The sequence below is a fragment of the Capra hircus genome, chromosome 4, assembly GCF_001704415.2.
Source record: "Capra hircus breed San Clemente chromosome 4, ASM170441v1, whole genome shotgun sequence".
Taxonomy (NCBI): domain Eukaryota; kingdom Metazoa; phylum Chordata; class Mammalia; order Artiodactyla; family Bovidae; genus Capra; species Capra hircus.
The window spans coordinates 15,235,306-15,251,340 of record NC_030811.1 but is presented as its reverse complement, the minus strand read 5'-3'; the positions used below and the strand labels follow the sequence as shown (position 1 = coordinate 15,251,340).

Below are 16,035 nucleotides of genomic sequence, written 5' to 3'. Positions count from 1 at the left end.
TCTTTACTGTCTGAGCTCCCAGGGAAGCCCATTCTCTAGTAATGAACTTAAACCAAAGTCCACATATTTGCTCCCAGCTCCCCTCACCAACAGCCCCATCCCAGCTCCCTGTGGTTAGAACTTGTGCGGAAGTACCGCCTCATCTTGGGGAAAAATTGAGCCGCCCACCAGGGAAACCACTCAGTGTCTACATTTCCTGACTATGAAAGCCTGCGACTTATTCTTTCATAAAACAGGAAGTGTGGCAACCTCAGTTCTCCCTTTGCCAAACAGAAGGGTTGTGGTTTTCCTTTTGCTGTCAGAATCCTGGGCTTACCTTAGCTCAGAATTCTGTTCATTCTTTCCTTTACCACACTTTCAACCTCTGCCTTCCTTCTCTGTAGCACTTGCTTGTCACTGACACCATCAGAGAGCTTGTATCTTCACTGAGTTCTAATATCATTCCAACATCCACTCCACCAAGATGCAAATTGTTGGGCTGGCCAAAAAATCATTTGGGATAAACTCTGAATGAAAACTTTTTGGCCAGTTCAATGCTTCTAATAAACTCCTTCATGCAAGTTCTAACACATAATGTATTAATCTCATTTTTAAACATTGTAAGTGGCCATGCTAATTAACCCCAAATTGGGAAGCCTAGGAATATAGAACCAGAGCTCAGTGTTGTAATAAAATATAAAACTGTCATCAATTTAATTCGACATACATCAAGTGATGTTCACAATCATTGTAGTACATTTTTATTGGACATAAATGGTGATCTCTTTACTCGAGTGACTATAATTTCTAGTAGTTTTATGCAAACTTCCCTCATGGCTTCAGTCAGTCAGTTCAGTCGCTCAGTTGTGTCTGACTCTTTGCGACCCTATGGACTGCAGCACGCCAGGCTTCCCTGTCCATCACCAACTCCTGGAGCTTGCTCAAACCCATGTCCATTGAGTCAGTGATGCCATTCAATCATCTCATCCTTTGTTGTCCCCTTCTCCTCCTGCCTTCAATCTTTCCCAGCATCAGGGTCTTTTCCAATGACTCTGTTCTTATGGCTTAATTCTTGTTAAATTAAAACACATACATATTTCTTTTCTCTTTTCCACGTACTGAGAAGGGTCTGTAGCTGATGTCTTCCTGCAAGTACAGAGGACAGATAGGATGTCCACAAGACTTTTCTACCTTTCTCTTGCCTTTCTTTCAGTATGGCCAAATGAGCTCTTTTTCCTCCTGTGTATGGCTTTCCTGTGTCCCTGGAGTTCCCTTTCTACCAAATGCCCACAACTTGGCTCCATCCAATGTCTCCTTGAGCAGTCCTCCTCTTTTTCTAGTCTGTGGTCAGCTGGACCAGTCCTGGGTCAGGGTGGTACCAACCAGTGCTGGCGTCTTTGGGGTGAGTAGATTGTACCTGGCAGTGTCATCTCTCTAGAACTGCAGGCAGGAATACATTATGACTACTGGGACCCGAGGAACTATACCAAACTATTAATAAATAGTCAACAAACAGGTCATCAAAACCCATTCAAATGGAGATTCAGGCCAAGACCAAGGAAATATTTAGCTTATTTCTTTAGGACTTTGCTGAAGAACAGAGATTCAGTTTTCTGAAGTGTGGTCATCTTGGGTGTTAGGTAGTCTTCAGAGAGGTTTCCTAGCAGATTCCTGCCCTGCCCAACTCCCTCTCCATTCCCATGAACAGTGCTGTCTCTGGTCCTAGCTTAGCTCTCAAGACCATTCCTAGGCCTGGCCTCAAAGCAGATTGAAGAGGGCCTCTGCTGTCCCTCCCCAGGTAGGCTGGAGGGTATGAGAACAGGGGTCTCTCGGGAAAAAAAGTGAACTCCAGAAGCTGAGTTGATCCCTCTTCCACTCTTGCTATTCTCTAAATAACGTTCACACCTGCTCAGTCTGCAGTTTCTCCCTGGTAGTATGGTCATGTGCTCTGAGGACAAAACAAAGCCTGTTGATCAGTCAGAAATCCTTGGTTCTATAGAAGCAGACCTCATCTCTGTATCAACCAGCTGTCTCCATCAAACTGAGTCTGTCTCCTGGTGATATTAATAGTATCCAGTCCCCCAAGGTGGAATGCAGAAGCTGATTTCCCCCAATAGCCAAGGACCTCTACTAGTAGACAGATGGATAAAGAGATCATTTGATCAGTTGACCCATGTAGATCCAAAGCCACAGGTGTGTCTCTCACAGGAAATAGGGTCTTGGGGGGTTGCTGATTCAGAATGAGGAGTTTGCCTCAGCTGTGTGTCTGCAAGTATATTTGTGGAGGGCCTGGTTCTTTGGCACTGAGGAGCTATTAGGGGGTTCTCCAGTGACCTGTGGAAGACAGATGTAGGAATTTGATGTTTTGTATTTCCCGGATCAGTCCCAGTTGCCAATATGATCATTTGCTATCTCTGCTGTATATTTGTTGTTCTTGTCAGAGGCCAACAGAGAACTTCATCATTGGGCCTTCTTCTCACAGATCCAGCGGTAGGTGATGTTACATGAAGCAGCATCATATGTCTTTGTTAGGCCTATGGTCACGCAGTGGAAATTCTGAATTGGATTGGTAACGCTAGTTGAGAAAAGAAAGCATGGTTAAGGCCTGTCTTTTCAGCCTGCCTTTCCCTGGTTCTGGTACCCCCTCAGCATCCCCACGGAGAAGGAAATGGTAACCCACTCCAGTATTCTTGCCTGGAGAGTCCCAGGGACAGAGGAGCCTGGTGGGCTTCCATCTATGGGGTCGCACAGAGTCGGACACAACTGAAGCGACTTAGCAGCAGCAGCAGCAGCAGCAGCAACAACCCCAAATCCAGCTCAAAAACTGATGCTTTCCTGTCAGCTCTCCTTTGAGCTTTTATGGACTCGTTGTCTTGGATTAACTGACTCTGTTTGGTTAGAAACACCTCATGGGTTGTTTGTCCTCTTTTCTCCTAGACATAATGTTTCAGTGCTGGAGGTCCTATGTTTTCAACAGGAGACCCAAGAGGAGAAGGCGGAAGGAGATTTCTCTTCCTTTCCTGGACACCAGCTGGCTTTATGAAAAACCTGGTTGGTCTTTTCATACCTCTTTTAACTGTCTTTCAGTCTGACAGGGAATAGTCTGGTTTCATGGGAAGGTCATAAGTTTTGCAGCCAAGTGGATGCAGGGTCGAACTGCAGCTCTCCCACACCCTGGCTTTGTGATATTCAACACATTTCTAAGTCTCTCATCCTCAATTCAGCTGTCTGTTAAGGGGGAATCAATAAAGGCTTTTCCTAATAGCAGCATTGCGAATACTACCAGGAATGATGTGTAAAGTGCTTAGCAAGGGCCTGAATGAATGTTCACTTACTCCTCTCTGTGAGCAGCTGGTTATAGTTTGGGGAACTGACTTGCTTTCTATCTGACTCACTATTTTCATAGGTCCACTGGGAAGTCATGTTCCCCACCATGGCTATGGCCATGGAATAGTACATAGGACATAGATCTTGGGAGTTAAAGTTTAATAGCTTTAAGGCATAGACAACTTGTTTATAATAACCTTCCTTTAGACAGAGAAGCCACATCTGGGGAACTTGTAAGAACTTAGTTAAAGAAATGTGATCTCTGGGTTAAAAGATACTTATGAGATGTATTAAACATGATATGTATGTGGATTTGTTTGGATCTTGATTTGAACAAAATAATTTGGTGAATGAACAGTCCTCTCTACTCAGAAATATTTGATATTTTCCATAATAAAAAATTTACCCCCAAAATGTGTCTCTGGGAATAAGTGGGTTGGAATAAAGGAGAGGAAGAGAACATGCAGCTAAGTCTCAGCCTTTGTGCTGTTCGAGGATAAACCCACTGAGTCTTGGATCTAGTCTCTAGAGGCAGCTAAGATCCCAGAAAAATGTGAGATGTCCACGTACACGTTGTTAAACTCAGCGTTGTTGATCCAGCGCCACTTTTTCTCTACAGGCTGGTATAATAAGCCAATAAAATACTTCTCAGCACCAGTTATGTCCTGGAGAAATTTCTAGAAATTAAAAAGAGATAAAACAATCAGCAAAAAGTTATTTTCTGTTGGTTCCTTCGTGCCAGTGGGCTCATGATTATATCTGATTCTGGGAACAAGTAAAGGACTCCAGGGCTGGCTATTCCTGGCACTGCCCACCAGCCCTAGAGAAGTGATTCTCATTTTACCCAGAGCATCAAAATCGTGCAGTGGTCTTGTTAAAACGTAGATTGCTGGGCTCTGGTTTAAGGGGTGGTGTAAGGGACCAAGAATTTGCATGATGAAAGTGAAGGTGGAGAGTGAAAAAGTTGGCCTAAAGCTCAACATTAAGAAAACAAAGATTATGGCATCTGGTCCCATCACTTCATGGGAAATAGATGGGGAAACAGTGGAAACAGTGTCAGACTTTATTTTGGGGGGCTCCAAAATCACTGCAGATGGTGACTGCAGCCATGAAATTAAAAGACTCTTACTCCTTGGAAGAAAAGTGATGACCAACCTAGATAGCATATTCAAAAGCAGAGACGTTACTTTGCCGACTAAGGTCTGTCTAGTCAAGGCTATGGTTTCTCCTGTGGTCAAGTATGGATGTGAGAGTTGGACTGTGAAGAAGGCTGAGCGCCGAAGAATTGATGCTTTTGAACTGTGGTGTTGGAGAAGACTATTGAGGGTCCCTTGGACTGCAAGGAGATCCAACCAGTCCATTCTGAAAGAGATCAGCCCTGGTATTTCTTTGGAAGGAATGATGCTAAAGCTGAAACTCCAGTACTTTGGCCACCTCATGCGAAGAGTTGACTTATTGGTAAAGACTCTGATGCTAGAAGGGATTGGGCAGGAGGAGAAGGGGACGACAGAGGATGAGATGGCTGGATGGCATCACTGACTCGATGGATGTGAGTCTGAGTGAACTCCGGGAGTTGGTGATGGACAGGGAGGCCTGGCGTGCTGTGATTCATGGGGTCGCAAAGAGTTGGACACGACTGAGCGACTGAACTGAACTGAGCAAATTCCCAGGTGATGCTGATGCACTGAAAATGAAGGAGGAGGGGACTATACCATCTAAAAAAGGGTAATTTAAAATACAAGTTTCTTTGATCTACTCTGCATAAGAATGTTTTCATTGTCAGAAGTTTTACATTCCAAATAAGATTGGATCATCTTGGAGAAGGAAACGGCAACCCACTCCAGTATTCTTGCCTGGAGAATCCTGTGGACAGAGAAGCCTGGTGGCCTGCCATCTATGGGGTCGCAGCGAGTCAGACATGACTGAAGCGACATAGCAGCAGCAATAGCAAGACTGGATTAAGTAAATTCCTTGAATACTTGGCAAGGGAAAACAGGGAGATTTGAAAGTGTGTTGCCAAAGCTGATAATGCCACAAGAAATAATCAGTTGCCAACAAAATTCTGTCTAGTCAAGGCTATGGTTTTTCCAGTGGTCATGTATGGATGTGAGAGTTGGACTATAAAGAAAGCTGAGTGCTGAAGAATTGATGCTTTTAAACTGTGGTGTTGGAGAAGACTTTTGAGAGTCCTTTAGATTGCAAGGAGATCCAACAAGTCCATCCTAAAGGAGATCAGTCCTGGGTGTTCACTGGAAGGACTGATGCTGAAGCTGAAACTCCAATACTTTGGCCACCTGATGCAAAGAACTGACTCATTGGAGAAGACCCTGACGCTGGGAAAGATTGAGGGCAGGAAGAGAAGGGGATGACAGAGGATGAGATGGTTGGATGGCATCAATGACTCAAAAGACATGAGTTTGGGTAAACTCCGGGAGTTGGTGATGGACAGGGAGGCCTGGCATGCTGCAGTCCATGAGGTCACAAAAAGTCAGGCATGACTAAGCAACTGAACTGAACTGAACTGATTGAGTGCCTGCTAAAATGACAGTGACCTTAGACATCTTACTTCCTGCATTAAATTAATGGGTCACAAATCACTGTGGCCAGAAACCTGGGAGTCCCCTGGACTCTCCTGTATTCTTCACATTCCTCCCATTATCAGTGGCTATCCAAGCCCACTTAAGTATTCTCTCCATCCCCATGATTACAGCCTTTATTGCTCCTTTCCTAATAGTTTTCTTCCCTGAAATAATTATTTTTAAAGCTTGATTACCAGATTTACTCATTTAGTAAACTATTTTTTGAGTATCTGTTGTGTGCCAGGCATTGTATTAGGTTGGAGATACAGAAATAAATTTGCTTCTTTTAAAAAAATTTATGATCTAAAATGGGTTGGCAAGATATGGGCAATGGGTCAAATTCAGACTGGAGCAAATTTTTATAAACAAGGTTTTAATGGAACAAGCCGTGGCAATTTGTTGCAGATTGTGTATAGCTGCTTTTGAACTATGATGGCACTATCAAGTAGTTGTGACAGAGGACATATGACCTGAAAAGTGTCAAATATACACCATCTATGTTTTAAAAAAATGTTTGCTGACCCATGGTCTAAAACAAGGGTTCTTAACCCTTCTATCTCTTGCTGGAAGCAGGGATGGTTTCTACACGGATCTATAAAACCGCTGGAATTTTATTAAAAATATTGTGCTTATGTAATGTTTCTGGAAAGAGAGGAATAGATTTCATCACCATTTCTAAAACCTCAGTTATCCCAACATGTTGAAAATCTGCAGATCTAATAAGAGAAGATAGACGAGTTGACCAGCATAGTAGGGCATCCTAGGTATAGTGCTTTTAGGAGATATGTATTAGATATGGACCAGGAGGGCTTCCCCCATGGCTCAGAGGTAAAGAATCCACCTTCAATGCAGGAGCCACAGGAGATGCGGGTTGGATCCTCGGGTCAGGAAGATCCGCTGGAGGAGGGCATGGCAACCCACTCTGGTATTCTTGCCTGGAGAGTCCCATGGACAGAGGGGCCTGGTGGGCTACAGTCCATGGGGTCTCATAGGGTCAGATGTGACTGAAGCAACTTAGCATGCATGCATGCCCAGGGAGAAAGGAGGAAGTGAATAATTATACCTGGATTTTGGAGTCTATATAATAAAGACTGTAGATGAGGTAATATGTGAGATGGATTTGGGGAGATAGTTACTGTAAGGCAAGTGCTAGGAGCGGGGTGTGGGTGTCGGGGGGTGGGGTGGTCAGGGTTGGACTTCCTGGAACAGGAAGCATTAGATCATAGGCAGACTGCAGAGAGTGCGTGCGTGCTCAGTCACTTCAGTTGTGTCCGACTTTTTGTGACCGACCCCATGGACCATAGCCCGTCAGGCTCCTCTGTCCATTGGATTCTCCAGGCGAGAATACTGGAGTAGGTTTCCATTTCCTCCTTCAGGGCATCTTCCCAACCCAGGGATGAAGCCCGCTCCTCTTCATTTCCTGCATTGGCAGGTGAGTTCTTTACCACTAGCGCCACAGGCTGGAGCATCTGTGGAACTACAAGATGCTGAATTCGGTTGGTGCAGAAATAGGAGGAAGGTGGGTTCAGAGACAGGATTGGAGAGAAGGCAGAGGCTGGACCATACAAGGCTTACATGTCATGTTAGGGAAACTGGACTTTAACTCACTTTGTTCTGGAAAATGGCACAGATAGTTTAGAGCCCTAGAGCAATTAGTAAGTCAGATCTGTGAAGGAGAGGCAAGAAGTGGCAAAACTAGGGGCAAGGAGAGAAATTAGAAGAATCCCAAAGAAACCCAGGGGAGAGCTGAATGATTTGCTGTGGAGATAGCAGGGAAAGAACTTGGTTAGCAGCTAATTTAGGAGGAAAGCGAAAAGGCAAAGTCCCAGAAAACTGTCGGTGTTCCATTTCAGTTGACATGATGACTCACCAGTATTTGGGATACAAGAGGAGGAGCAGTTGGAGTAAAATACATTTGATTTCATTTCAAGCATGGTATGTTTGTGGTGGTTTTGAGACATCAAAGTGGAATGTGATACACTTCCTGGTCTAGGGAAGAGAACTGAAGATATGGATATGAGAGTCATTAGCAAGCCATTGGTGTGATGAGCTTTTTCTGGGCTTAGCATGAGTGTAAGCGTAATTGGCAGAGAATGCCAAGGATGGCTTTTGAGATGCATCAACCCTTAAGGGTTTAGTAGAGGAACAGAGGTTATGGACTTCTTTTCTCATTCTCCTCTTTTCTTCTTTCCTTTTTCTCTTTTCTGCACTCTGTCTTGCTCTTGGTTTTCTACTTTAAGGCACTTTTCTCTTCCCACTTGAGTCCTTAGCCCTAGAGGAGCTGTATCATCACCATCCCTGCTCACTGTTGGGCACCTACTACTGAGATTCACAGAGATGCTCTCATAAACTCTTCAGCACCAGGGACTTTTTAGAGGAAGTGGGAAGGGAAGAGAGGAAAGAAGCTAGAATGCCGTGGCAGCACGTCTGCTGCTGCTGAGTCGCTTCAGTCGTGTCTGACTCTGCGACGCCGTAGACAGCAGCCCACCAGGCTCCTCTGTCCCTGGGGTTCTCCAGGCAGGAACACTGGAGTGGGGTGCCATTTCCTTCTCCAATGCAGTGCTCAGCAAATACTTAGGGTTTGAAGGAGAGGCAACTGTAAATAAAATTATGGCCTAAAATTTAGTCGCTCAGTTGTGTCCGACTTTTTGCAACCCCCTGGGCTGTAGCTCACCAGGCTCCTCTGTCCATGGGGATTCTCCAAGCAAGAATACTGGAGTGGGTTGCCATTTCCTCCTCCAGGGGATCTTCCCAGTCCAGGGACTGAACCCGCAGCTCTTGTCTGTCTCCTGTATCAGTAAGCAGATTCTTTACCACTAGCAAGCACCTCCTGGGAAGACCTAAAATTGATTAGAGTGTGGGTTTTGGACTTAGAGAGATCTCAATTCAATTCCATGTGCTATCATTTATTAGGTATATGACCTTGATCAAATTATTTTCCTGTGCCCAAATTTTTTATATTTAAATTTTGTTCCATTTGTCTAAGCACAAAAATTCACTTCTTAAAATCGAATTTTTATTGGAGTATAGGTGGTTTCCTAGTTTTCCCATATATAAAATATGAAGAACTATAACTCCTCAGAATTGTTATTATGATAAAAAGAGATAATAAAGCTTTTTTAATATAGTGTAAGCTATTTTTACTCTCATAATTGCACACTGCAACCCCAATTCTATGACTTGATTCTTTGTTTTGCATATTACTTTGTTATTTTAAAACTTCCTTACTTATTAGGCTGATTGGGATCAAACATTAACGGCTCACCTCTGTGAAGAATTCCATAGTTTTAAAAGCTTTATACACATCAGCTCATTTAGTCATTCCCTGTGTTTTAAATGTCCTGGCCCCTCCCCAACACACTGCTCATGGGAGAGACCATAGAATGCGGATTTCATTAGCTCAGATGGGTCGGAGGAACACACCCCACTGCTATTGAGAAGAGCCTCCCACCCCGTGTCCATCCCACCCCCACCCATCCCCTGCTCCACAAATCAAATTGCCCCACCAACTCGACTCCACCCACTGATGCCGGGGAAGGGGATGCTGCTTTTCTCTACCATTCCATGGGCTCACCAGTTTCTCTGGCGTGTTGACAATGGCCAACGTGGATCGTTTTTCTTTGCAAAAGTTCATGCTCTTGTTCCAAGACAATTCTGATTTGGACAAGAAAAAACATCTTCCTTGATGAAAATCCCACCCCTTGGGGCAGACTACAGAAATCCAAGAAAAGAGAGGATGAGATTAGTGAGATTTTGGATGTGCACCTTGGGAGTGAATCATAAGACAGTAGGATGTGGGTTTCTTTATAATTATTATGCCAATACAATTCTCTTCAATCCAGGAAGAAATTTCATCCACTTTAGCCCCAGTTTCCCTGTCTGTAACATGAAGAGAATGATGATAAGGTCATTATGGCCCCATTGAGTCAAGCAGTTTCATAAGAAAGGAGACAATGGGAAAAGTCTCTAAGAATTCACTACCTAAGAACCCGGAGGTGGAGAGGGCTATAAGCATGCACTGTACCTGTTCCGTAGCTCTCTGTTGGAGTGAAGCTGACAGTGCCATTCCCCAAAATCTGCGGAACTGAAATGAAAAGAAAACCTGAAGATAGCTGGATGATGGATGTGATGCACAAATGTCACAGCAGATGTCCAGAATGGACAGTAGAATTAACAAGGGACTCCTTGCCTCTCTGTGTTGGAATTTTTCAGATTTTTTTCCTTTGGAACGCCCATCCAACTACTACTATGATTTGACCTGCCTCGGGTCCTATTTTATGTCTCCTTTTTGGTGTCTCATATATACCTTTGATGGGCTTCCCAGGTGCCTCTAGTGGTAAAGAACCCGCCTGGTAATGCAGGAGACATAAAAGATGCGAGTTTGATCCCTGGATTTGGAAGATGCTCTGGAGGAGGGCACGGCAAGCCACTCTAGTATTCTTGCCTAGAGAATCCCGATGGACAGAGGAGCCTGTGGGCTACAATCCATAGTGTTGCAAAGAGTTGGACACGACTGAAATGACTTGGCACACACTCACATATACTTTTGACAGTGTGAAATGCCAAGAAAAAGAGCATGAGAAAGGAAGAGGAATAGATGCATTTAGTACCAGAAAGGAAACCTCCCTGTTCTTTCTCATCTATGCCTTTTACAGTGTTTTCCCCAAAGAGCTGTTTGGAGCACTTCTCTCCAGGCTCCACAGAGCACCTTTGCTGTTCTTCCCACTGCTGGTGCCTTAAACCCTATGTGAAAACCCATAGTCCTGATGGGCAGCTCTTGACTCTCTCTCATCAGCAATTATCAGCTCTAAGGACTGTGCTAACTGAAACAAGATTCAGAACTAGAGGATGTTGGCAGGCAAGGAGGCAGATGGACATTCTAGAGGTTTCTCTTTTGTTTTTTGGCTATGCCACATGGCATGTGGGATCTTATTTCCTTGACCAGGGGTTGAATCCATGCCCCCACCCCCACAGCAGAAGCACAGAGTCTTAACCACTGGATTGTCAGGGGAGTCCCCAGAGATTTCCTGTGGGCAGAAGAGTCTATTCATCTCTTTAAACATAAAAGGAGAATCAGTAGGCCTCCAAGAGGCCTCATTATTTTTGGGGAACACTGGCTGTTGGAGTGAGTAGTTACAGTGGCTCCAGAGGTCGATCAGACTTTTCCTCAATGGACCGGTTGTTTGTCCATGGTGGTTGAAGACCAGTTTAGTTTACCCAGATGCCAGTTAGCTACTTACAATCATATATAAAACATGCAAGTTAGCATTCACTTTTTATTTCAGTCCCCTGCTCAAAGGCTCTTTGTAATATAGCATAACCTGGTTTTCATTAGAAATGACTTGGGGATTATAACTGAACAGAACTGTATACATATTTCATGAGCGTTTCCTCCTTTTGGCTCACTGTACTTACTGGGTGCCTCGGGTACTACAAAAATGAAGAAGAAATTATCTTTCTGATAAAGATGTGGTTAGTAATAGGTTTGTCTTAAGAGCAAGTAAGAAGGAGATCCTTGGAAAAGCTTCAGAAGGAGGTGGGGTTCATAAGGAGAGCCGTGCCTGACATGTCTTTATCCCCCATAGCTTCTGGCATTGGACTTTGTGCTTTATCGATGATAGCTGACTAATTTCTCCTGTTTTCAGTCTCCTTCTGTGTTTGGTCTAGCATACTGCTTGGCACCAAGAAAAAGGTGTTGAATATAATTTTTGATGATTTTTGTGGGGCATGGGTTTCTTTAAACAATTCTTTAAATGACAGGGTTTATAAAGTACTTTCACATCATATCACACTCAGTTCAGTTCAGTTCAGTCGCTCAGTCGTGTCCGACTCTTTGCGACCCCATGAATCGCAGCACGCCAGGCCTCCCTGTCCATCTAGTTATATACAAATCATCCTCATTCCCAAGAGGAAAACAGGATCTGAAATTTCACCAGGTCTAGTCTTGGTTTCTCATCTCTAAAAGAAAATTAATTGGAAGATCTTTGTTTTTCTGGGTGTGCTGCATTTATTTTACTTTTCCAGCTTTATTGAGATATCATTGACACATAACATTGTGTAAGTTTAAATATACAACATGATGATCTCATACATGTACTTATTGCAAAATTATCAACACAATAAGGTTGGTTAACTCCTCCATCACCTCGCATAATCATCTTTTTTTTGTGCGTCAGGAGAACATTGAGCATCTATTCTTCTAGCAACTTCCTTGCATACAATACACTGTTAGTACTTACAGTCACTATGTTGTACATAGGAGTTTTGGAACTCATTCATCTTGTAACAATTATCCGCTCTTTATGAACTCATTCTACAGAAGAATGTCTAGGGGAAGGAGGCTTTGAGAAAGGTCTCTAAGACTTAAGCACAGAAGAACCTGGAGAGGGGAGAGGAGGTTATTTTCATGTACATTACCTGTTCCAGAGCTCTCTGTGGGAATGAAGATGACATTATTTTCGCCAAAAATCTGTGGGACTGCAAAGAAAATCAGCTGTTGACTCAGCCTCAAAGGTGGCTGTGCAGTGAGTGTTACAGACAGACGTTACTGTGGGGCTGGTGGGACATAGCACCTGTCAGTGGGACAGATTGAGCTCGTGGCTCGGGTCAGCCAAGATGGGCATGTGCTTCCTGTGGGCATATTCACTCATTCTCATCCTGCTCTCTTATGTGGTAGAAACTGCACCTTGAGATTGGGCCATATGGTCGATACCTCTTACCCAACTGTTGCCTCCAAATCACATTTCCTTCCTCATTTATCTTCCCCACAGGCTTCTGAGGATGGAGAAGATTTTACTTGCTGCAACTGTGGTAGAATCTTTTGATATGAGGCCTCTTTTTCTGAACATTTGGATGAATTAGTCTCTGTGTACATAAAGGAAAATATCTTGCCCAGTAAAACCCCATTAACCCTTAATGTAGCTCCAGGTGGCACTAGTGGTAAAGGACCTACCTGCTAATGCAAGAGACTTAAAAGACTGGGTTCAATTCCTGGGTGGGGAAGATCCCTGGAGGAGGGCATTGGAGAGGAAACCCACTCCAATATTCTTGCTGGAGAATCCCCATGGACAGAGGAGCCTGGTGGGTCACAGTCCATGGGGTTGCAAAGAGTCAGACACAACTGAAGTGACTTAGCACATCCCACAGCTTATCATTGGGTTGGACTGGAGTTGTATTTTCAAATTAGCAACTATAACAAGCACTGCAGAGTACTTCAGCTCAGATTACCCAATGAATACTCTCGTGGCAAAAATTTTGTGTGGAAGTCTAATTATCAGACACCCCTCTGTTTTGTATCTCCAAGGTAGACCAAGGTACCCTGCTCACTCTGTGTGTCTGGGAATGAGAAGGGCCATCAATTGCCCTCAGCTGGAAAGTCTTGAGCATTTAACATTTATATTCAACCCTGCATCCTAAGGGAAGAGGCAAGAACAGTACAATCTGAGTTCAATAAGAGGTTGATCAGATACTCACAATAAAGCAGAAATAAGGTCATTCCGACAATCTTAAGCACCACTACTATAAGCCCAGAGATTATCATATGCCAGTTCATGATGCAGGAGATGAGGCTGCCTGTGGGCATGAGAGCAGAATATCACCATCAGAATCTGGGACAAGGCTTCTTCCCAGCAGGGGACGTGCCGGACTCTCAGAGCACCCCTTAGGGGCTGGGAAGCCAGGCATGACATTGATAGGTGCAAGGAGGAGACCCAGCACCCAGCACCCAGCACCCAGAAGACAGGGAGGAGCTTGTGCTCCTCGGGAACCTCTGAACTGGGTGTGCTGCCTCTCCTCTGCCATCCCTAGCTCTCAGCCTCAATCCTGTTCCCATCTGTGGCTCTTAAACTCTGTCTGATGAATAAATCCTCTCCTGGACTTTGAGAACCCTTAACCTTGAAATGATCCTTGCTCCCCAGGCCTTTCATCTGTAGTCTTGGCCATATGGTCAAAGCTCTCAGAAGTCACTGGAGTCTGACAGACAGGACAAGTGTCCCTGAGGTCCTTGGCTTGGGAGCAGAGCCAACAATCTGTATAGAGAGGACACGCAGAGACTCACCTGATGTCCCCCTGGAAGGCTCGTCTGGTCTGCAGGTGGGGATCTTTCCCAGTGCCCTTGTGCTTGGTGTGGCGGGTGGAGGCCCTTCCAGTGAGAACAGGCTCCTTGTGTGTGGGCAGTGTCCTTCCTTCCTTTCGTAGTCTCTGTCTCACCAGCATCCCTGAGCAAACACTTCTTCCTGTTCAGTGTTCTTGGCCAAGGAGCGGGAGGGGCTAGGAGGGGAAGGGAGTAGCCTCTGAAAGAGGAAGGTCCCCGCCAAAGGGGTTCTCATAGAGGGGAATGATTGCAGGATTATTTAGGAAATGGAATATCTTAATACCGACTTGTTCTGTGTGTCTGAATCTCCTTGAAATAGAGTGGAAAGAAAATGTAGTAAAATGTTAACAGATATGAGTCTGGGTGAAGAGTGTCTGTGAATTATTTATTTGGACTTTCCTTACAACATGTCTGCAAATCTGAAATTGTCAAAATAAAAAATTTTAAGAAAAGAAGTTCATCTGAAGTCACTACGTTTAATAAGGAGGTCTTCATATGTCCCATTGGTTCCATAACTGCAACCTGGCTCTCTGCTCAGTCCCCTTTATCGTGGACTCCTCCTCTCTGGTCCCACCCAACAGCCCATCTCCCTGGCCTCATGCCTCGAGAAGGTGATGACTATTCAGTATTTCACTAGCATGGTGCTCTGCTGGATACAGGGGGTCTGGTGAGGGTGAATAATACCAAAGTCTTACTATCAAAGATATATTACCTCTGAATGTTTCCTTTTATCATACTTTTCCTACTGTAAAGGCTATGTGTACTCATTGGTACTTCGCTGATGGCTCAGATGGTAAGGAATCTGCCTGCAGTGCAGGAGACCCGGGCTTGATCCCTGGGTTAGGAATATCCCCTGGAGAAGGGAATGGCAACACACTCCAGTATTCTTACCTGGAGAATTCCATGGACAGAGGGGCCTAGTGGGCTACAGTGCATGGGATCATAAAGAGTCGTACACGACTGAGTGACAAACACACACTAATTACAAAAAGTGGTTAGAGGAGCTTTCCTGGTGGTCCAGTGGCTAAGACCCTGTGCTCCTAATGCACATGGCCCGGGTTCGATCCCTGGTCAGGGAGCTGGATTCTGCACGCCACAACTAAAAAACCCACCTGCTCCAATGAAAATCAAAGAACCTGCTTGTCCCAACTAAGACCCTGTGCAGCCAAATAAATGAACAAATATTTTAAAAAGTGGTTAGAAAATACTGGCAATGAAAGTTGAGAAAATAATGTTCATAAAATTTTACATTTAGCAATAGTTGCTGTTAACATCTCTGGGTGTGTATACTTTATAGATGAGCAGATAGATAAGAAGATAGATATATCAATATATAGATCCTGGGTTGTTTAGAAAACTGGGATCATACTGTATATATTATTTGTAATCTAAGCACTATAGGTTAAACTCACACTGTATTACATGCATCCCTTCAAGTCGAAATATAGATTTTTGATGATATATTATTATTGCATATACATTTATATGATTTATTCAACAATTGGACCACTGTAATTCTTCTGGTAAAATGTAACTTCTGACTAGTTTCACTTTTCATTGAGATGTTCCACAGACAACCCAGTGTGGACATACCCTCGAGTGTATTATTTACCATCCTCTGCTAAAACGAGGCTTCCCTTATGGCTCAGTGGTAAAGAATCCACCCACAATGTGGAAGACCTGGGTTCGAGCCCTGGGCTGGGAAGATCCCCTGGAGAAGGAAAAGGCTACCCACTCCAGTATTCTGGTCTGGAGAATTCCCTGGACTGTATAGTCCATGGGGTTGCAAACAGTCGGACACGACTGAGCGACTGTCACTCACTGCTAAAACATGTTCATTCTCTTAAGTTCTTTATCTCTGGATGGGAAGACCATCTATTCAGTTGCCCATAGCTTTAAATTAGGGTATTATCCTTGGTTTCTCTCTCTCCCCTCCTTCCCATCCAATCAAACTCTAAGTCATGATGATTCTCTTTCCTTGGAGCTTCTCAACCTGCCTTCTCCTCCACTTCCTCAATGCTACCTTGTCCCCGGTCTCCACCTGCTCTATCCTTGATC

At 44.3% G+C, this 16,035-nt stretch overlaps 1 protein-coding gene across 2 annotated transcripts; it reads right to left on the bottom strand.

Annotated features, from left to right (window-relative positions):
* Nucleotides 678-14,106, bottom strand: CLEC5A (C-type lectin domain family 5 member A). 2 transcript variants are annotated; one of them, XM_005679542.3, is made up of 7 exons: nt 13,942-14,106; nt 13,359-13,457; nt 12,303-12,362; nt 9,910-9,969; nt 9,460-9,596; nt 3,877-3,983; nt 678-2,554 (listed from the first exon to the last, which is right to left on the bottom strand). In XM_005679542.3, the coding sequence occupies exons 2-7, from the start codon at nt 13,435-13,437 to the stop codon at nt 2,440-2,442; spliced, it is 558 nt and encodes a 185-aa protein (XP_005679599.2). In that variant the 5' UTR covers nt 13,438-13,457; nt 13,942-14,106; the 3' UTR covers nt 678-2,439. The 2 variants fall into 2 exon arrangements, with proteins under 2 accessions (XP_005679599.2, XP_013819000.2); XM_013963546.2 differs by lacking the exon at nt 12,303-12,362.

Bases quoted from the DNA above. Each gene is read 5' to 3' on its own strand.
- CLEC5A (XM_005679542.3), bottom strand. From the start codon at position 13,437: ATGAACTGGCATATGATAATCTCTGGGCTTATAGTAGTGGTGCTTAAG. The intron at 12,363-13,358 runs GTGAGTATCTGA...TTTTCTTTGCAG, and splicing joins GACCTTATTTCTGCTTTATT to TCCCACAGATTTTTGGCGAA. The intron at 9,970-12,302 runs GTAATGTACATG...TTTTCATTTCAG, and splicing joins CACAGAGAGCTCTGGAACAG to TTCCGCAGATTTTGGGGAAT.